This window comes from Zosterops lateralis (genome assembly GCF_965231275.1).
Source record: "Zosterops lateralis genome assembly, chromosome: 13".
NCBI classification, from domain to species: Eukaryota; Metazoa; Chordata; class Aves; order Passeriformes; family Zosteropidae; genus Zosterops; species Zosterops lateralis.
The window spans coordinates 17,578,065-17,599,738 of NC_139773.1; the positions used below are offsets into that span (position 1 = coordinate 17,578,065).

The window sequence follows — 21,674 nt, forward strand, 5'->3', positions numbered from 1 at the left end:
ACCCTGCGGGGAACCGTTTATGGCCTGCGGGGAATCCCTTGAGTAGAATCTCTTGCAACCCTGTGGAGACCCCTTCGGGAGCCCTTCGGGATCCTGAGGGGAGTTCTTTGGGATCCCGTGAGTCGCCCTCCGGGAGCCCTTTGCGATCCCTGAGGGGACGGCGGGGCCGGAGCGCTGAGGGGACCCCGCGGCAGAGCCCTGAGGGAGCAACGTCCGAACCCTTTCGGGAGCCCTGAGGGACTCGGGAAACCCTGCGGGGAACCGTTTATGGCCTGAGGGGAATCTCTTGAGTAGAATCTCTTGCAATCTCTGTGGAGATCCCTTCGGGAGCCCTTTGGGATCCTGAGGGGAGCCCTTTGCGATCCCTGAGGGGACGGCGGGGCCGGAGCGCTGAGGGGTCCCCGCGGCGGCGCCGCCCGTCACCTGCGGCCGCGCGAGGGGCCGGGGCGGGGCGCGGGGGGGCGGGGCCCGGAGCGCGAGGCGGGGGGCGGCGGCCAATGGGGGGCGGGCGGGCGGCGCGCGCGGCGCTCTTAAGGCGGCGCGGGCGCTGTCAGCGGGCAGAAGGCGCTCGGGCTCGACGGCGGGGCGATGGCTGCCCTCAACGGCGCCGTGGAGAATGGGCAGCCCGACAAGAAAGTGCCCCCGCTGCCGCGGCCCCTGCGCAGCCTGGAGGTGAAGTACACCAAGGTGAGCCCGCCAGGCGTGGGGCGCTGGGCGACGGGTGGGCTTCGCCGTGGTGTCGGCCGTTGCTCCGTGGAGTCAGGGTGGTGGTGAGGTGTTATGTTTATAATACATTTTTTTTAGTCTTAGTGTTGTTTTTCTTAGCTTATTTTATTCCTTCTGCTGTCTGAGATAGCAGGTTTATGGGGGTTTGAGGTTGAGCGAGCAGATGACAGTGGCGTTTCTAATGGGGCAACAATTGCTTCAATCCCTAATGCACAAAATCTACCTTTTTCTTTTTAATAAAACAACTCCACCAAAGCCGTTGCTTTGCCCCGGGTGCCCCAGCTCCTCTCCCTGGCTGTGGTGCCTGACACCATCTTCCCCTCCCAGGCCAGCCCTGAACGCCTCCAGCTCCCGCTGGCGCTCAGCAAAATCCGCTTTGGATGGGGTGAGCCTGGGCAGGGCCAGGAGGGGTTTATCCCTCAGGAAGCCGCTTGCTGGGGTTTTGTTCAACCGTCCTTGACCCACAGCTTCCCTGCAGGGAGGTGGCTCAGTGCCAGTGGTGGGTTTGGGTGGTGGCAAGTGCAGGGCCAGTGCAGGGTCTGGCAGGGCTGGGCCTGGTGGAAAGGCTCTGCCGTGAGACTGGAGCCTTCCTGCAGCTCCTCAAGAGGAGCGATGCTCATGTTGGCGACTCTTCGTCCCAACTCTTTGGCTTTCCCATGGGGTGAGGAGTCAGGCACTGAGCCCACACAAACCCTCACCTCTCCGCTCTCCGTTGAGTTTCTCTTTAAACAATCTCTCCTGACCTTTTGGTATAAACCAAAGGCTCCTGAGCTCGATATCTCTGTCCCTCAGTGGTGATGCTGGCCTGGAGCTGAGCAGGGCTGCAGAAATCCCTGCTCCCAGTGCAGCTGTAGCTCTGCCATCGCCGAGTCGCTTTTTGTTCCACAACAGCCTGACGCGCTGCCCTGCGCAGTGGGGAAAGCGTCCCGGCTGGTTGTGCTGCTGAGGAGCCTTGGCTGCCATCATTTCAACTTTGTGCCCGGGCTAAAAGAGCTGGAGGGGCTGAATGAGTGTGTTAATGTTGCATTTTTGTGTGAAGTATTAAGAAAAAAGAAAATTTGAAGCTCATTCCCTTGTATTGAGAAGGAGTGAACAGCGGTAGCTTATCCGGCGAGGTGTTGATTTGAATTATGCATCCAAAGTACTGAACAAGATCAGCAATTAGGAGTAATCACTGGACTAGATTAATTTTTAACATCCGAAATGTATCTACTCTTTATTTGTCAGATAAACTTGTCATTTAGCAGCAAATTGGATCTGCAGCTGCCGATTGCAGAATGGCGCAATGCTGCACAAACAGCTCTTTCCTGCGTCCAAAATGGACACGGCCATTTGAGTTCTTCTTAAACATCCAAATGTTCTGGTTTTTGTTATTTTTATTGTTGTGAACACTTTTAAACACTCCTTAGGGATCTTATCCTGCAGCCGTGTGTGTTTTAAAACATGCAGTTTATGCTCCGTGGTTTTGCCAGAGACTGTGAGTGCTAAAAGAGTCAAGGTAATATCTTTAAAGTGGAAACCAACGTAAATTAAAAGTGTGAGTTTGATGTTTGATCTGATGCTCCTGGTGCATCTGAGAAAATAATGAGCAGCAGTCAATTTTCATAAAACTGTGAGGGGTTTTGTGTAAGCTCTGAGTTTCACCAGATGTTTACAGCTGACAGCGTGCTTCCCTCTGCTTAGAGGAGATTTTTATTTTTGGTTCTACCAGTTATGGGGCTGGGGGAGAGGCAAAGTTTTTCAACAAAGATCTTTCTTATAGAGCAGCTTAGTACTTGTCATGGGTGTGTGATGGAAGTGATCTGTCCACAATTCCTTGTCTCAAATTCTGGCTCTGAAGCATGAACTGCTGATAAATTGTTTGATTTGATTTCAACTCCTGGCACTAAGGACTCGTGATATGTGGTGGATTCCCAGAATGATGCCAGTGTATATGTTACATTTAAAACAGCCTGATCCTGTCACTAGTGTTTTACTACTTGCTAGGAACATCATTTTCCCACAGAATTAGCATTGAATGCAAAGGAAAAATCAGTATCCTTCCCCAATTCTGAGTTTGTGAGTCTATACCTGATACTGTAATTTTATGATTCCAGTCGTATTTCCCACATTTATAATACGACTTTTCTTCATTAGGGAAATATGGAAAAACTCAAGTCAAAATGTGTAAATGTTAAAATGTAGCACTTGGATAACAGAAGTTGGGAGCACTGGTGTCCTAAACCGAAGTTAATATTTCTAACACTGTATCTTTTCTTGTGACTTCCCTTGGCAACATTTTTTTGTGAAGTTTTCTTTTTCTCAGCCTGTGTGAAACAGGTGGGTCCAGCAGTGCAATTTCTACACCAATTATGCTTTGGACGCTTTATGCAGAAATAGTAAAAAAAGTCCTTTCAGGAAAAAAGCTGCCCAAGGAAAGAAAGCTATGACCCAAAGCAGTGGGAATTCCGAATGTAAGAGATGCAACATTAATCTCCTGGTGGTGTGTAGAGACTCATAAACAAGATTGCAAATGTGGATGGCTTCCAAATAAAAGTACTAGCTTACAGCCACTAGCAGGCTACTAATAAAGATTACTTCATCTAATCTTATTTAAAGTATATTTATAAAATATAACACTGCCAAGTCAGATCACAGCATGGATAAGATGCATGTTGAATCAATTAATTGTATATAGGTATTCATGTTCTGTTTACAGTGAGTAACAACACTCCAGTATTTAATGCATTTTCAGTTACGCAACGCTGGGACTGTTTGTTCTTGCTCTGGAAATGCAATATTTTGAAACACTTAAATCTTGTCACAGATGACTCCAAGTGACGTGGGAGGCTTGATCTGGCCTGTGACAAGGCCTGGTGGGGTAGAACCGAGCCAGAACCTGCCTCCTGCAGACACTGCCTGAGGGGGGAGCAAGCTGTGGAGGTAACCCAGGGCAGGGCACAAAGATTGTACAGCAACATGTAACGAGGAGCTCCTTCTGCCCCAACCATACAAGTTTCTCTTGGTGTCTTCTTGCTGTTCTCATGGAGATGTGTTTCAAAAACTGCCTGTTTCTCACTGCCAAATCCCAATGTTTTTGTATGGGAGCCATACTCTGCCTTCTTCTGGCTCAAAACTCACTGGGTGCCCCAAGTTTGTAGAAATGCTTCTGTATTGCCTGTGGTGTCCCTGGGAGAGAGACTGAGCACACTTGACTCTGCCATGGATAGAAGTTGAAGAGCCTCTGGACCTTGAAGGAGCACTTGTGGGTTTTTTTTGTCTGTATCAGTTGTTTTTCTTTCTCCTGCCTATCCCACTTCCCTTGCTCTCTCTTCAGATATTTATTAACAATGAATGGCACGAGTCTACAAGTGGAAAGAAGTTCCCCACTTACAACCCTTCAACGCTGGAGAAAATTTGTGACATTGAGGAAGGAGATAAGGTAAGTGTTGGACAAGCTGTTGTGCAAAAGGCATTTTCCAGGGGATTTCTTTTTGTAGGGAAGCCCAGAGAGGAAAAGCTGGCTTTTAACAACAACATCCATCTGGCCAGACCAAGCTGGAGGTCTGGGACACTGGATGTGCTGCTCAAGAATTACATGGGCAGGGTGGCATCAATCCTGTCCAGCTTGACAGAGACACTTTCCCTGGTAGGAACTGGCTGAACACTGTCAGAGGAATGAGATTGAGCATCATTCTTGTGCCATAGACTGGAAGGAAGTAACCAGCCTGAGGAAATAGCAATGATGGTGTGTGCACACCCTGACAGGATCTGGGCCCTGTGTTGGGGGTATTTTATACCCCAGCTGCAGGGCAGCCTGCTGGAGACACAGAACTGAAACTTCCCCTTCTTTCAACACAAATAACCTGAGTGCTTGGGGGAATTTAAGCTTGGTCATGCAAACGTTGACCACTTGCTGCTGGAGATGTGGTGCTGCTTTTCCAGCTGGTATTGTGGGTTCTGGCCTCCTGCACAAATGTGGCAGCTCTCACTAAAATCAAACCAATATCTCAAGGAGCTGGCCATGGTGTGCTGTAGAGTAACCTGAGATGTAACTGCTTGGCCCTGGTAACAGTCTGAGATGAGGAACAATCACATGTGACACTTTTTTTTGGTCCAAAGCAGCTCATCATGTATGGGCCAACTGGTCTGACCTATGGAAAAGTGCTGGGCCAACATCTGGCTTTGTGCAGGAAGTCATGGGAAGGTGATTCACAGCTGCTGTGCCGTGCCAGGGCTTTGGTAGCTCACTGCTATGGGCAGTGTGGCCATTTCTGCCTGCAGTGAGATCTTTTTCTTGGTATTTAAGCTTGTCCAATGCTTGTGAGGCAGCCTCCAAGACTTATTGCCACTGGGGATCTGTCCATCCGTGGGGCAATTACACATTGAGGCAGAACCAAACATTATGTGTCATTTCTTTATCCTGACTGGGTAGGACACAACAGTGTTTAATTGCAGTGGCATGTAAACAGTGGAATTGAAGCTGACTGATGCAACTGTATTTTGATAGGCAGAAACCATGACGTTGTTATTGTTCCCTGAGCAAAGTGTCTCCTCAAGCAGCTACAGAGTATTACAGAGCACTTTGTGCCTGCTTCTGAATGCTGGCTAAAGAAAATTGTTATACGGAACTAACAGGCCAGTTTTGCCTCTTTGAGATTTGTCCCTGTGTGAATTGAGCTTCCAGCTTGCAGGAGAGTCACTGTAAACTTTTCCAGTCAGTGGAGCTCTCGCCCCCTGAATACTCAGTACAGGTGATTGATTTCTTAGTGGAAATTGCTGCCAAAAATGTAAGCTAGCTGTGCTTTGGGTGCTGAAAGCCTCTTCTATACATCACACCTTTTAAAACAGTATTTTGCTCTAACTAGGATTTTCCAAGAAACTGAGTGGGGATTAGACCTGGATCTGGATTAATTAAAAAGAGTCATGGGTGACAACCATCCCCAACCAGCTGTTTGCCTTCTTGTGACACCTGACCACATCCCACTCTCTCCTGGCAAACTAAGGTCCCTGAGACTTCCCTTGCATCTGGTTCATCCCCCCCTGGGGCTGTAACTCCAGTCTGCTGGAGTCACCACAGGAAGTGTTGAGTTGTGTTTGGTGGTGCTTTCCAGTGCCTTGTCCCCATGTGCCACGTACTTGCTGTCCTGGCCAGTGCCACTGTAGGGGTGGCAGTTCCTGGTATTGGCTCTGGCTTTTGCTGTGCTCTGCCAGGTTTGGCTCTGCCTTCCCAGCAGGCTGAGAGCAGAACTCCCCTTCCCAAGCCCTGAACAGAAACCTGCCCCTCCCTGGCCATGCAGAGTGTTTTGCTTAGGCTGCACGTGAGGGGTGGAAATTTGGCAGCCAATATCTCAGCGATGACAGTTTAGTCTGGTGCTGAAACTTGGCCAATGCTTTATAAGCCTGGAAGCAAAGGTTTTGTTGTCTGTTCTTGATGGACAATTGAGGGATAAAGAAAAGTATTGTGTGGAAAAAAGAAGCCCTGAAAATAAAATGGTGGATGTTTCCACTGGATGCTGGATACCTCAAAAATAAAAGCTTAGTGTCCAACTGTTTGCCAGGTTGATAATGGAAAAGGAGTAACTCTGGTGCTGTCTCTAACACTTGGAGACAGGCTTTTTCCTTCTAGCAGCTTGCTGACATCCATCAAGGGCAGGGGGAAAGTGCTTTTCCTCAAAGGAGTGTCTAGCTCTGCCACAGCTGTGACTCTCAAGTCTCTGTCATGATCATTTTTAAACAGTTCACTCTCATGTGGATCTTTGAAAGGTTGTGAGAGGGATTTGTTCACAGTCAGCCTGCCCCCTTCAGATTGTAGTGGCAGGCTGAGGTAAGACCACAGCACACCTGCAATGCCCTCAATAATGATTTTGGACGTTTCAGGCTGTTAGGATGCTGTTTGTAGCTGTTTTGAATTCGAGTTTGGAACTTAAAGCAATTCAATGTGTGGACTCTTTGCAGGGGAGCAGGTCAGGGAACATCTTCTAACTGAAAATCTGTGACATTCTCATGCCCTGTATTAAGAGTGGCTTTCCAAAGCTGTGCACAGGGGAGGCTTTTTGAAGAAGTCAGCAGGTGAATTGAGGGAAGAGGGTCTCCAGTGGGTGTGCTCCATTACTGGCACATCTCTCTGGAGCACCCTGAGATTGAAGAAGAGCAAGGCTTTTTTGCAGGTGTTTTCCCCACTCACAGAGCCAGTGGGGTGATGGCCTTCACTGTGCTCTGCAGCTGCTGCTGGGGCAGGGGAGAGGAGAAGAGGATGGGAAAGGAAAAAGGAGTAGCAATGAGCAGGACTTGAGGTAGAGAAGGAATATGGATGAGGCAGCTTAGGACAAAGAACAGTGTTCAGTTTGTTCGGGGGGGAAGGTATGTGATTGTGTAACTGGGGGTTGTATCATAATTCAAACACCCCAGGTGGCTATGAAGGTTTGTAGGCATTTCCCAACACTGTAAAGACCTTGCAATCTTAATATTCTTAGTGGAGCTTTTTATGTAATGCTCAGTAAATCTGTTATAGATCCGAGGGGAGCACCAGGATGGATGGATCTCCTCCTCCTGTGGTTTTGTGCATCACAGGGTGTTCCTGGCACCTTGACAGTTGGGAGTCACTTTGTCACGCCTTGTGCCTACCTATTGCAACATGCCTGCAATGAACATGCCATTCAGACTCCCCTAATGCCTAGTCATAACAGGATGGATTAAGAATGGCATTTTAGCCTTCCTGAAGAATTTCCTTGTTTTTGCTGGTCTCTCAAGCCTGTTGAGGCTGTGCATTGTCTTAGGATATCACTTGGTGGTGCTACCCCGAGGGTGTCTAGGTAAAGCCTGTTTGCCTGGGTGACAGTGACTGCAGGCTCTGAGCCACTATTTGTACCCAGAATGTCTGAGAAAGACTGTTGTCTTCATTTTTGTATCTACAGGAGCTGCAGCAGGGCTCATGTGCTCCCATTTTTAGAGGCTGGGGAACATCTGGGCATGCAATGAAGTCCTCTGCCCACACAGTTATCTCATTCCTGTTCTGAGTGCCAGGGTGGGGGGAAGACCCTCAGTACCAAAGGCATTGTGCCACTGTAGACCCACTTCCCTGCTCCCAACCTGGTTGCAGAACTAATTAATTTCTGCTAAGGGAAGACTTGTTTAAACCTGAGACACTTATGTTCCTTTGCCTGCTCTGTCACATAAAATATTGCCTTCTTTCAGCTTAAGCCTTCATTCCAGCAGGCAGGATGAGGGATACATAAGTGTGCACTGGCTGGTGGTGCCTTCTGGCTTTTGTGATGTGCCAGGCTGAATCCAGATCAACTCCAGCAGAGTGAGCCATTCAAAGGCCTGTTGTGCCTGTGGGTGATGGGCCCCAGGCAGGCTCTGGACACCTCTGCCCCACCAGCATCCCTTGCTGGACCAGAGCCATCCTGTGACACCACAAGTTTCCTCCAATGACTTCCCATCAGTGCTCTTCCAAACAGTGGGATTTCTTTTCCTGACAGTGTAGGTCAGACTGTTTCAAAGCTGTGTGATCTTTGTAAAGAAATGGAGCCAAAATTAATGCAAGGTGCCATTGCCTTGGGTGATGACTTGCAGTTTTGACCATAGACTTTTTAAGAACTTACTTTGTCTCCCTACAATGTTTTTTCTTGGTTGGCCTCCACGCATCCCTCCACGAGGGGGGTGTGGCCAGACCTTGTTGGATCAGTGCAGAGGCTTATTTCCTAGCTGGATCCAGGTAAGACTTGAGAAAAGGTATAGGTGAAAGCAACTGGTGATGTGCTGGGAGGAATGATCAAGGTCTGACACTCTTCCTCCTGTCCCACCTTTTTGAGCCATGTATTGCAGTGAGGTGCAAGTTCTGCATCAGCTGAAGTGAGGCTTGGGCTGTGCCAGACCTTACATAGAGCAGGAGTCTGCCCAAAGCTTTATCAATGCTTGGGGTATGGGGTATCAATGCCTTGGCCATGCTGGTGGTAGTGTTCCCATAGATTCCATTGGCTTGGGAGCCCTTGCCTTCACTTTTTAAATCAATGTATGTGAGGTGAAGGGAGGAGTGCAGGGCATACTGTGACCAGAGCAAATGCATGAAGCTCTGGGAGTGATGGTGTGGGAAGAAGAGAATTGCTTCCTATCTGGTTAGTAACTTGGTTAGATGGAGTTGGATTTGGTCCAGAGGATGGTAAAGCTGTTGGGAGATGAAGGGAGAATGGCCCTGTGTGTAGGGGAAATGTCTTTGTCATAGCATTGAGCAGCAAAACCTTTCCCATCTGGTGGAAATGTTCTGGGAATGTGTTTTAGGATCTAAGAGAGATTTTTGGTGTGTTAACTGTCTTGGCATGGGCTCCAGGGGAACTGGATGGTGAGATCTGAGCTGTAATTACTTCCCTGGGTAAAACCTTGATCTCATGGGGGATTTTCCTGCCCACACTTGTTTAGAGGAGGCTAATTCATGTAGGCCAGTGGCCTGTCATGATTCTTCATCCTCCCCCAGTGTCACATCCTGTATTGGCAGGAACATGATTCTGGATTATTTTATAAACAAGTCAGTTACGTTAAATTACTCTTGAAAGACCCAATTGGTATTCAGATCTCAAGGTTGTTTATGAGCCCAGGCCAAACTTAAAACATATTCCAGGCTTGAATTCAAATCCAGGAGTGAAATGAAAGTGGTTTTGTCGGACAACTTGATTTTGGCCACCACATCATCAACTAGGAAGCAGCCAGGGGGGGTTCTGTGCCATTGTCCAGCTCCTTCCTTGTAACCTGAGGTTTCCTTGTGTGTGTTGTGTAGCCTGATGTGGATAATGCAGTGGAGGCAGCAAAGGCAGCATTCCAGAGGGGCTCTCCCTGGAGACAGATGGATGCCCCCAGCAGAGGACGGCTCCTGCACAAACTGGCTGATCTCCTGGAGAGGGACAGAGTCACCCTGGCAGTGAGTACTGGGAGCAGGGATAAGCTACCAACAGTTGGCTCATCACTCTGCTCCATCCCTCTGGTGTATCCATATCTACCTGGTTTTTCTTTTCTCTCCCTTCATGAAGGGCACAAGAGTCCATGCAGGAATCATGACTTTGTTCCTCTTTCTGCAGGATTTTAGGGGTTTTAGAAGGCTGACAGTTCTTCTACATAGTTGACTTATGCAGAATTTCAGCTAGTTACTGAAGTGATTTAAGATAGCAACACTTAAATTTTCAAAGCAATATTTTTAGTTTTAACAATCATTAATGTTTATAGCTGTCTCCCAGCTCTTATTTAAAAAAAAACAAAACCTCACACCAAAACAACCAAATCACACTGAACCACCACAGCTGACTCATTCTTTATTACAGAAATGCAGGTGGGTTTGACTTCTGTGCAAATTCCTTCCCTTAAAATAGGGGAGGCTGGAAAGAGAATCTTTCTCTTGCTAGATACTATCCAAAGTTTAAAATGTATGTAAGTGGGAACTATTTCTTTCCCTATTGAATGTACTGGTTCAGGAAAATCTCTTTATAGCTGTGAAGCTGTGTTAACTTGGACTTTTGCACTGAAGAACTATTGCTAATGATTCCACAATCCTGTCCTGGAGGAGTCCTGCTGGTGCAGAACAAAGGGATAAGAGCCTGAGCTAAAATGTGCCCAGTTGGTCGAAGTCTTTGGACTCTACAGACCTTGTGCATCTTTCCAAACGGCACCCACAGGCCCTCAGCTTGGGGCTGCTGTCCTTCCACACCTAAGTTCTTGGATCTGAGCACTCTCCAGTTCAGTGCTGCACTTTTATCTTCAGGGAAAGGCACTGATGACATTCCATGCTGTCAGGTGTGCAGGTCACTGAGCCAGTGTCCTGCTGAGGTCAGTGGGAATTGACACCTGTGGGATGTGCTCAGGAGTGACTGTATTGAACTGAGTCTCTTTCCCCAACACAGTGTTTCTCAACCACATGACAGCTTTCAGTTTCAGCAGGGCAAAACCAAAACACTCAGTTCTGAAGACAGTTCTGGGCAGCAAATAAGAGGGAAGAAAAAAAAATAAATATATATATGTGTGAATAAACTGTGTTTATTTTTTGCTCACATTTTGATGTGACTGTGGAGCACCCTTAACCAGAACACACTTCAAGCTTTCTGCTCTCCTCCTGGTCTGGGAGGGCTTGTTTGGCCTTGCTGTTTGCACTGCAGAAAACCAGCCCTGGCTGCCTTGGCTTTGTGCTAAGCAAGGACTTGTAAAAATCAGTTGTTTTAGCAGACGTTCAGTGGATAACAATCCTTGTCATTCCAAGGGGAATGTCTGTTCGAGTGCTGTTTGGACCCTAATGTCTGTGGAGGATGACAGGGTATGACTTCATGTGTAAACAAAGATGTTTCAATCTACCAAGGGATAGTACTTCCTTTATGGATGTGCTGGCCATTTGCACCAATATCCCATTTAATGACCTGAGTGGAGAACAAAGCATTCCCTGAGCTAATGTCCAGAACAGTGTGAAGGACACAGGCTTAGCCTGGATTTTGTTTAGATCAGTACCAGTGGAGCAGCTTCTGCTTTGCTCTGGGCTCAGCACAGATATGAGCCTGAAGGTTACTTTACCAGAACTCTGTAAAAAGTATGTTTGTCATTGGACAAAAAAAGCTTGGTTTAGGCTTATGAAGTAGAAAAAATAGGTTGTTTTTTTTTTTCCTAATAGAAGGAAAGTAGCTCTGCCTGATTTCAGTGACACCATCTGGACTCCAGAACATCTGTGTTGGATGGTCAGTTAGGGTGAAGTCATGATACTCACATTGTTTCTGACCAGTGCCCCAGACCCCAGCCCTGTATCCCACCCACACTCACCTTCTGGAAGGTGCTCTTTCACCACAGCCCCTGAAAAAGCAACTCCTGTATATATCAGAGTTACTGTGTCTGCTTTCCCTTCTGCATTATCTGTATTAACAAGCTCATTCTCTAAATATAAGAGGAGGGAAGAACATTCCATGTCTTCAGAACAAGGCACAATAAAGCTGAGAAGAGGGCTTTTTAAAAGCTTTTTCCTAAGAAAAATAACTCAAAACATTGACTTATCTGACAGTGCATGCAACTGGTTTTCTTTCAGACTCTGGAAACAATGGACACAGGAAAACCTTTTCTGCAGGCTTATTTCATTGACCTGGAGGGCTGTATAAAAACACTCCGATATTATGCTGGATGGGCTGATAAAATTCAGGGCAGAACTATTCCAGTGGGTGAGTACCTTCAGACCCAGTTTCAGAGCTGGGATGGGATCAGGCTTGAGAGAGAGGGAGATCCATGGAAAGGCTGGCTTCTGAAAACCTGCAAAAATAGTCTGCACTTTCTATCTCAGGATGCATTTTAGAGCAGATGTGTTTCAATATTGAAACTAATGGGAGAACTTGGTTAATGCCTGGATAAATTTCTGGAAAATAACATGTGGGCTCTTCTGTTGCTTTTTTAACAGAGAAACTTTTGATCAGAGCAGTCACACAGAGAGAACACTGGTCCAGTATAGAAGTTCAAATATGGTTTTAGTGAGAACCAGTTAAGAGAATGGATGCCCTTGTGGCACAATGGGCAATGAGGAGTCTTTTCAAATTCAGCCTCTTCAGTCTCTGCATGTGGGTGACCACTGAGGCTGTGTGAAGGACAGACACTGGAGACAGAAATTAGTCACCAGAGGAAGGGCTCTGGAGAGCTGAGCTAGTTCAGTCTGTGCAGACAGCAAAGGAAGCCATGTCAGTCTTATAAACTGAGATTTGTCACCCTCATTCAGAGTGGTGTAAAGCTTTGCTTGTCTGGACAGTGCTTGTTTGTCCTGATTTGAAATCACTTAGAAAAAGCATCATTAGAAATGTTCTTGCTCTCTGTCACATCTTCCCAATGAAACAAAGTGTTCAGCAAGAATGAATTTGAAAGGCAAATGTTCTTCCTGCTTTCTCTTTGGAAGAGTAACAGCAGTATTTTCAGGTGAATGGTATTACTTTAGTTCCAGAGTTTCATCTTTTTATGGTTTCTTACCAGGAGTGTAATTCCTGTTACACTGAACAGGATTTCTGTATAAAATGGTTTTTAAAACTCTCTCCCTTGGGGAGACAAGTGCTTTATGTTTTTCAGTAGGACACAATCTGAATGAAAATTATATTTGCTCTTCAGTGTGATAAAGAGTTATCCTCCCCTCAGCCTCAACACAGGGAGTTTGCAGAAGGAACTGAACCCTGGTTTTACAAGGTCCCTGCGTGACTGTGAGTGGTGTTTGGCTTTCAGGCTGACACAAGACCTGTACTCTGAGCTTCATCTGCCTGGAGTGTTCCAAAGACATGAGTCAGGATGAACAGACACAGTGTTCTCTGTCTAACATGGGTTTAGTTCTGTCCCCAACCTGTCACTGTGCTGTTCTCACACACTTTCTGTAAAAGGATTATGACTGGTTTGTTCCCCTTTACTCTTTTATCTTGCAGATGAAAACTTTGTCTGTTTCACCCGGCACGAGCCCATGGGTGTCTGTGGAGCCATAACCCCAGTAAGTGACAGTGCTGGTGCCCTGCATCTCCCATAGAACTGGAAAATCCCTGTGCACTCCATCCTACTCTGCAGCCATTTGCTGCCTGGTTAAGCACAGCTGTTCTGCAGGGAACTCCCATCTCAGTGGCCTGATGTATTTTCGTGTTTTACCCCCATGCCAATTGCTCTTGGCAACAGAAATGCTCTGCAGTGGAAGGGTGGGTCTCCTAATCAGATGCTCTGTTGCTCTCTGAGGCTGACACCAGTCACCAGAGACCAGTCAGAGCTCTGACTCTCACACTGCTGGGACAACCATCTCATCATTAGGAGTGCTGGCTTTTTGCTGCCTCGTGCTGATGCATAGTTTTGAGTTTTAAATCATATTCATTATCAATTAATTATGTCTGGCTGTTCTCTGAGCTTTCTGGGATTAAATCTCACTGAATAGAATTTTCTTTTCCTTGAGGTCTCATTCTCTGCTGAAGGGACAGTGTGGCCAGCTCTTGGAATGCCTCCAGTGTTAGCATGTGTTGCTTGCTCTGTTTCAACAGACAGCCAGGAAGACTTTACAGCTCATGGGAGACAGATTTTGTTCCTGTCTGGTTGTAAATGCTTTGAATGTGGTATCCTACAATTTGTGAGGCAAGTGGTGCTGTGTCAAGATTCTCTGTTTGGATACAGCACCAAGTCTGCCAGAGCTCAGGAAGTGTTTGGACAATGCTCTCAGAGCTGTGGTGGGAGCCTTGGTGCTGTCCTGTGTAGGTCCAAGAGGGTTTTGACTTTTGAAATAAGGTTAAAGACTGAAAGAAATGCGTGTGGGACGTTGGATTTGCTGGATCCTGGGAATACCAGGTCTGGACCAGATCCCAAAGATGTCTGGGGAAATTCTGCTTTTCCCTTTAGCAGGACTGGATTTATACCCCAGATGATGAGAGGACATGGTCTCCTTGGCAGTGTCAGGGTGAGGCGAAGTGGGAGGTTATCAAACAATTGTCTTGGTCACTATGCAGCTTTTCTCACTGAGCAAGCAATGTGACTGCTGGTGAGCAGAATTTATGACTTGAGATGAAAATCTGAGGTTCTTCACACTGATCACCAGTTAAAAGGTATTTCCCTTTGGCACTCAGCAGTGCTTTGGAAACTCTCTCTTTAAAGGCCTCCATGCAGGATGCTTTGGAAGGCCACTGTAGGGGACATAGTGGGACTTGTAAGATCTCAGGTTGACCCTAGACCAGGAATAAATACAACAGAAAGTATAGAACCAAATTTGACTTAAATTCAACACTGTGTTTGTATAAAGAATGGTTGGGGTCAACAAAACCACATCTGTCTTCAGTTTACTCAGAACAAATCTTCTCCAATTTTTTTTCCCAAATTGATCTCAATAACACCAACAGCCTGTGGGTTTGTATATTCCTACTTGATTGAAAAAGATTCTGTCACTGTTCTGGGTATATTTCCCTAGAGCAATTAACAGTCCTCCCTTTTTCCTATGGCTTGACTATATTTAAAGCAATGTTCTTAGCAAGAGAAGTTCTTAGGAAGTGCAGCATATGGCTGATTTTTATCCCAAGGTGATATCATGAGACAGCCCTGGAGTCCTTTACTGTTACTTTCACCAGCCACTCTGCAGCAGAAAGCTCCTAATGGAGCTATTTCATGCTCTTAAACTGTAGAAAAGTGGTGTAGGTGTAAATGGCTCAAGCTGCACAGCCAGGCCTCCAAGAAAACTTAGGACAAAAAGACAAATGGGCAAATTATGGGATGTGGCCATTGGAGCAGATCACTGAAATGGAACAGGTCTGGGAAAAAGGGTGCAGCAAGTTGAAGAATAACACTTGAGACTAAATTCTGCTTTGTCTCAGGGTTAGAATAGAACTCATGGCTCAAAAGCTACACTGCTAATTTATTTGTAAGTGTGAATTTGTGGATTCCTGACATACTTGGCTTCTTTGTTGATAGCTGAAGGCCCTTGGCTTGAGTCTTGACAAGAAGTCCCCTTGCTGGCTGGCCTGCTTCCATCATCCCTGAAGCAGCATTAATTATTTTTAATGAAGAAATCCTTTCTGCTGCCAAATGACCTTTCTGAGATTCAGTGTGAGCTAGATTTTCCACTTCTTGCTTAGACTCCAAGATCCCCAAATACACATGACCATGAAAGAGATTAGCACAGAGTAGATGTAGACTGGTTCCTAATTCCAAATAAGAAAACTAATTGGAAAGGAACAATTTACAATATGAAGGGAGTATAAGACCTCCCTTAGATTTCCATGACTGAACAACTCACTGCAGTTTCCTAGTTATAAAACTGGAACTGAATGATATTATATAACTCCTAACTCCTCAGCCAGTGCTCAACAGAGAAAAATTAGGATTTTTTCAATGAGTAGTTGCATTCTGTAATTCTCCACATACAGATGTTGTACAGAAGTGATGCATCAGGAAACTGCCTCCAACACAGTTTCTGTGAAGAGCCAAAATCACAAAATGTGATCAAACTCCTTTAAAGAATGAGGTCACATCATGCAGAAGGTTGTCCAACTTACAGGATTAGTGTGAGGACTGCCAGCAATATCAGGGATCTCAGGGGGAAATCGAGGAAGTTATATTCCTTAGTCCAAGCAAACACAGTATTATAAACAGACGCTTCTCTTTGTGGCTTTCCTCCCAGTTCCTTTCCTCCCTGAGCTGGGAAAAGGCTGCCTGGAAGTGAGTAGGTGACTGTGGCAGGCTGATCTGACCAGTGACCTGTGTTCTTGCAGTGGAACTTCCCCCTGCTGATGCTGGTTTGGAAGATGGCACCAGCGCTGTGCTGTGGAAACACTCTGGTCATTAAGCCAGCTGAACAAACTCCGCTCACGTCGCTCTACATTGGCTCTCTGATCAAGGAGGTGAGGAAATCTGAGCAGCCCATCGAGGTTCTGTTCTCTTAAGGTCGTAAGCAAGGCTGTATTTTGAATTGGCTGTCCAGATTTTTGGGTTTTAAAGAGTCTGAGCGTAACAAACAGATTTCCAGCTTTACTAGTCTCACAGAGGGAAGTGAGAACAACCTCTGTCTTCAGTCTTTTTTTTTAAAAGGCCCTTGTGACTGACTAGGAGGTGGCAAACATCACAAAATGCACAAAACCTGTTCCTTTTTCTCCTTTCTCAGGAAGCTGCAGAGAGAAAAAATGATGCTTTTCTTCCCCTACCTTGTCTTCCCCTCTCCCAAATGAGGGAAAGGCAACAGCTCAGTTTTATTAGACAATGGGACAAAGAAGAGTGTGATTAGACAGCAGTGTTGTGTTTGTTGTTTTTAAGTGGGATAATTCAACCAAGACAGAGTGCTCTGGGAAACAATTCCTCATCTTTTCTGTGGTTCGTAGAACAATTTAGTTGTGTCTGGCCTATAAAGTCAACTGAAATAAAGGCAAGATGATAGGTTGGGATTTTAAAATGCTGGTTTAGGGTTTGTCAGTTAGGATCTGGTGTACCAACAGATCTTTTAATTGTACAGAGGGGCTGGGAGGTGCACAGGACCTTCCAGCACTGCTCAGTACATCAGCTTCCTATAGCCATGGATGTGACTGACTGAGGAAAACTAAAGGAGTTGTAGATGGGCTTTTGCCTCTCAGCTGGAAGTCTGTTTGTTAGGCTCAGTCAAATGATGATTTTGTTCTTTCTTGGCTTAGCCTGGGAGAAAATGGACAGATATGTTGATAATTGACACTTAGGGCCCTTCCATCAGGAAAGGAAGTGGAAAAATAATACCAGTTAAGTATCTCCTACAGATACTTGGCTTAATGAGATTACACAAGATGAGTGAGTGAGCACAGGGTGCAGTTGTCATGACTTCTAGTGAACTCTGCCACACCACTGCTTTTTTTGGTTCTGACATGCAGCTCCCCAAACACAGGCATAGCATTCTCCCCAAAAAACACCATTAATTTCTGGTAAAATTAATTTTTTTCAGCTGAAATTCTAAGCTTGCTGTTCCTCACAGTTGTCCTTCAAGGCAGAAGTATAATTAGAGCAGAATAATTTTATTTGAAGATGCTCCTTTCCCCACCGAAAACTAGCTAAATTCTTTGCAATTTTTCAGAAAAATGAGTTAAAGTTTTTGGGTTTTCATCTTTAAAAGGAGGCGGAAGATGTTACCACACACACAAAGCTATGTGTTACGTTCAATGAAATAATTTTTGGCCAAACAAAACATTTTGGCTTTCATTTTTGCTGAAAAACAGAGAACTTTCTGGCTCAGGGTGTTCTGAACCAATTTTTTGCTTCCTTGTGGCTTTGCTGCTGACTCCAAACACCATTACTTGCACAGTTTGACATGCATTCTATTTGCTTGAAAACTCATTAGCCAAGATGCAAACTCCATTAAATGCACTTTTGTCATTGTCACGTCCACAGAAGAAATGAGACTCTCATTCCAATTTATGAGAAGGAAAAATGGGGAAAAAACTCTTATGAGGATAATTTTTTTTTGCAAGGCAGTGCATGAGCAATTGTTCCTTTTTTTCTCTACTAAAAAGAAATGGCATTTATTGAGATTTTGTATTAAGAAGTCATAACAAATGAAGCAAATGTATTATATTCTGCAATTTCATTAGAAATTGCAGGAAAAACAACCTTGTTCTATCAGTAGTAGGGGAAGGGTAACCAAGAAGAGCAATAATCCTTGAAACTGTTGTTTCAGGAAGTAAAACCAAACCAGTCAGTCCCTCAGTTCTCCTTGCACTAGAATTTCACCTGAAGTTTTGCCATTTGTCTGTTTTGGCAAAATTACTAGTTGGCTAATCTAGGTTGTAAATGTGGTGGAAACTTACATAAGTCTTGTTACCATCTGCTTTTGTACTCCTGTTTTATTAGCCCCATCATCTAGTGAGGTTTTACTGACTTCTTAATCCCTCTGGTCCCTGAAGAACCACAAATGTCAACCTTTGTTCAAAACAAACTTTCATTCATTTACCCCTTGGCTGCAGCTGCACTGCAGTAGCTGGGGGCCAAGTTTGGCAGAAAGACTTCACTCTCTTTCGACTTGAAACTGGGGCTTCTCCAAGAATTCTTACTGAAACTTGGCATTTCCTAAGCATGGCTGTTAGTTTCACCCACGTCTACTCCAGCTGGTAGCATGCAGCCATGTCACTGGAAAGTCTGGAAAACAGGGATGTATCTGGTAAGAGCTCAGAGGAGTATAGTACTACTAATCCAGGCTTCCTGAGAAATGAGCTCAAATTCACTCCAGAACTGTTTTTAATCTGTTTTAGGTGGGTTTCCCTCCAGGTGTGGTGAACATTGTGCCAGGCTATGGCCCCACAGCTGGAGCTGCAATTTCTACCCATGACAGCATTGATAAAATTGCTTTTACTGGATCAACCAAGGTAGGTGGTGCATTTCTCAAAGACATCTGCTGTTCCTCTTTCATTATCTTGTAAACTGTCATCCATACAAGACTGGACCTATGGAATGTCACTGCTTTCTGTATAACCAACACTTCTTCCATCACATTCCATGTGACAGGATTTCTCAGGAGTGTTTGGTATTTGTTTAATTCAGATCCTTGTGCTTGTAATAATCCCAGATCTCTGAAAGCTGGGTTTTGCCAAACCACCACACTTCTGTAAGAGCTGGAAGGAAAAGGTGCTCTGACACAGGTAAGGCTGGCAGTGACTTAACATCCTGTCATTGACCCAATGCAGCTTCTGGGCACGTTTGCCTGCCAGTCCTGCCCTGCAACTGGAAAACATGTCAGTCAGAGCCCTGAACAATTCTTCCTTGGCTTTACTTACCTCTGAGGAAGGAGGACTTAAATAAAAACATGGCTTCATGCCCAAGGCCTTCTCTGCTGACGTAGAGGGGATTAACATTTGAGCTTCATTCTGAGACCTGCACAGTAAAGCACCTTCTATTTAGCTTTTTTTCCTGTAAATAGATGTGTCTGGCTTGTTTATGAGAGGGATGGCCACAAGACCTCTGCACTATCAATCACCCACAGCCATCCTCTTCCATACTTACATGAGAAAAGTGCATATGGCTTGGCCAAGACCATGGAACTGAGCACAGCTGAGACATGCAAACAAATCTGACTGCAGTAATCACTGCTGAAAATTCTCAAACAAAAGTCTGCTTAGAAAAGTGACAATTTTCCCACACTTTAGATGTTTCTTGCAGTAGATCTGCATCTCCAGAACAGAGGCAGTGTCCAAAGAATGGAAATGCTTACACCAGTGGGGAGAGCTGAGGCAAATTCAGTCTCTTACTTCTTTGAGGAACACTATTCTTGTGGAGCATTTCCTGAATTCATCCATTCTTATGTCTGCCCTCGTAATTGCAGAGTGTGATGTGAATGTATAATGATGACAAATTACCTTGGAAGGTGTTCTTGGTCGGTAAAGGTAACTCCAGACACTCAAAAGCTGCAGCATTTACCAACACTACCATCTAGTGGCTTTGTGTACATCCTGTGCTTATCCCATAGGAAAAGGTGTGCTAAGCCTCTGTTTCTGTACAGGGATCATGGGAACAAACAGAACACAATAAAGTTAAAGTTCACACTGAGCTTTTGCTTTCTTGATAGTTGGTCTAATCTTGGAGTTTATTCAGTTACATGCTTCTCTCCAAATCCCAGATCAGAAACTTTTAGCCCAGATGAGACATTAGCTGTGTGAAAACAATAGAGCTTATAGACTCATCCAGCCCACATGGATCTGTTTGGGTTTTTAATGAAAAAGGAGTATCCAGTGGATTAGTGGTAGAAGGAAAATCTCAGCTGCTGGAGCCTGTAGGCAAAAAACTCCTGTAGACACTGTGCTTGTCTCCTAATCATGGGTGTGCAGGAAACACCAAGGGAGACAGATCCTTTGCTAATGCATGTGTAATTTAGAAGTGTTTTCTTCCCCCTCCACCCATCTGTGAGTTCAGCTGCATCTCTGCAGCATTTGCAGCACAATGCTACTGTTTCTGAGCCAGGAAGTGAAGCTAATTCAAAATATATTTTGACTTAGTTATTAAGCCCCAGCTTGGGCTCAGTGCCAGCTTGGAAATACTAATCTTAAACTCCACGAGAATTTTCCCATATAGCTCTCTTCTCTTAGGTTATTAACTTGCTCCTCTTTGGCCAGCCAGCCTGTAGTAATGCCTCTTACAAAGCTTGGATGCATCACTTATTTCTGCTGTCTCTAGGCCTAAGCTCTGAGTGATTAGAGATGATCTCTCCTAAGTTCAGGAGTCATGCTTGAGTAACAAGGTCAAACCAAGAGAAATGCAGACCTGTAATTGCCAGCCAGCTGCTGTGTGCTTTACTTCCTCACAGTTCTACTCCAGGGCAAGAGTAGTTTTAGTCAGAAATAAAGGTAAGGTTTCCATGTGCAAAGGTAAAATACAAGAAAACAGTTATAATATGAGCAAATTCAAATATTACATCACTTTTAAGAAAATAACCTGCCCTACCAACTGAAGCTCCCAAATAGTCTTAATTCATACTGTTTCTAACAAAATTAGATTAATAAATTCTGAAAGCAGAGTAAATCCTTCCCTTCAGGGTACAGATCTAGTTCTCCCACACAGCCTGTCCTTTCACACCTGCCTAAACCAATCCTTAATTCTGGGGCTGGTTTTGACCCAACACATCACAGCAGTAGGAAACTCAAACCATTTCAGAGTGTTCTCCCTGACCCCTACCTGCTTCAGCTGCCATCCAGGCTCTTCCACCCTTGTTGGAATCACACTCGAGATTTTTAGGGGAAACAACTCATGTCCTCTTTGTGTCTCACAGGTTGGAAAACTGATCAAAGAAGCTGCTTCTAAAAGCAACCTCAAAAGGGTGACATTAGAACTGGGAGGGAAAAACCCCTGCATTGTGTGTGCAGATGCAGATTGTGAGTATGGGCTGCTGGGAGTGTTTGCTGTAAGAGGATTGAGGGTGGTGGGGTTTGTGTGTCTTTGCTGTCCTCTGGCAGCTCACAGGGCTGATGTTTCCACCCCAAAGGCTGGAGGAAACCTCTGCCTAAGGGCAGGATATAGTTCTGAATTCCAGGAGCTCTTCACCAGCACAGGGATCATTCCCATAGCCTGTGTTGCCTTCCCTGGGGGTGGCTGCAGTTGCAGTTAAATCTTGCACTTGTGTGTTTGCTGTTTGTGGGCTTTCTTTTTGGCTGGCAGTGCTGCAGAGCCTGAGCCAAGCACTGGGGAAAGCAGTTTTCTGCAAAGCAGCCCCTCTGCAGGAATTCCTGTGACAGGGGAATTTTGTAGGACCAGCCTTCACCTCTGTCCTGGTGGTCTGCAGGGCTCATTTTGTGTTTCATTGTGATTCTGTCACACAACTCAGTAGTACCAAGAGATACGTGTAACCTGTGACTACCAAAATGGTTGGAAAATCCTCTCCAGTCCTGTACAGCACAGGTTGCAAATCAGAGGTATTTGTGCCAGCTGCTAATAGTGAGCATTGCAAGGTTCTGGCCAAAGCTGGCATGCTGATTTCTGAACAATCATGACTGAAACTTGTCTTTAAGAACCAATGCACGGTATCAAGA

General features: G+C 45.4%; 1 protein-coding gene across 1 annotated transcript in view; it reads left to right on the forward strand.

Moving 5' to 3' along the window:
- Window positions 1-581: 581 nt before the first annotated feature.
- ALDH1A3 (aldehyde dehydrogenase 1 family member A3) overlaps window positions 582-21,674 on the forward strand; it is a 33,059-nt gene continuing 11,966 nt past the window's right edge. Inside the window, exons 1-8 of the mRNA XM_083871072.1 lie at window positions 582-687; window positions 4,043-4,147; window positions 9,482-9,622; window positions 11,756-11,885; window positions 13,116-13,177; window positions 15,921-16,049; window positions 18,411-18,524; window positions 20,918-21,020. Coding sequence (XP_083727198.1) covers window positions 589-687; window positions 4,043-4,147; window positions 9,482-9,622; window positions 11,756-11,885; window positions 13,116-13,177; window positions 15,921-16,049; window positions 18,411-18,524; window positions 20,918-21,020 — 883 coding nt within the window. The 5' untranslated portion in view covers window positions 582-588. The remainder of the gene's footprint in view (window positions 688-4,042; window positions 4,148-9,481; window positions 9,623-11,755; window positions 11,886-13,115; window positions 13,178-15,920; window positions 16,050-18,410; window positions 18,525-20,917; window positions 21,021-21,674) is intronic.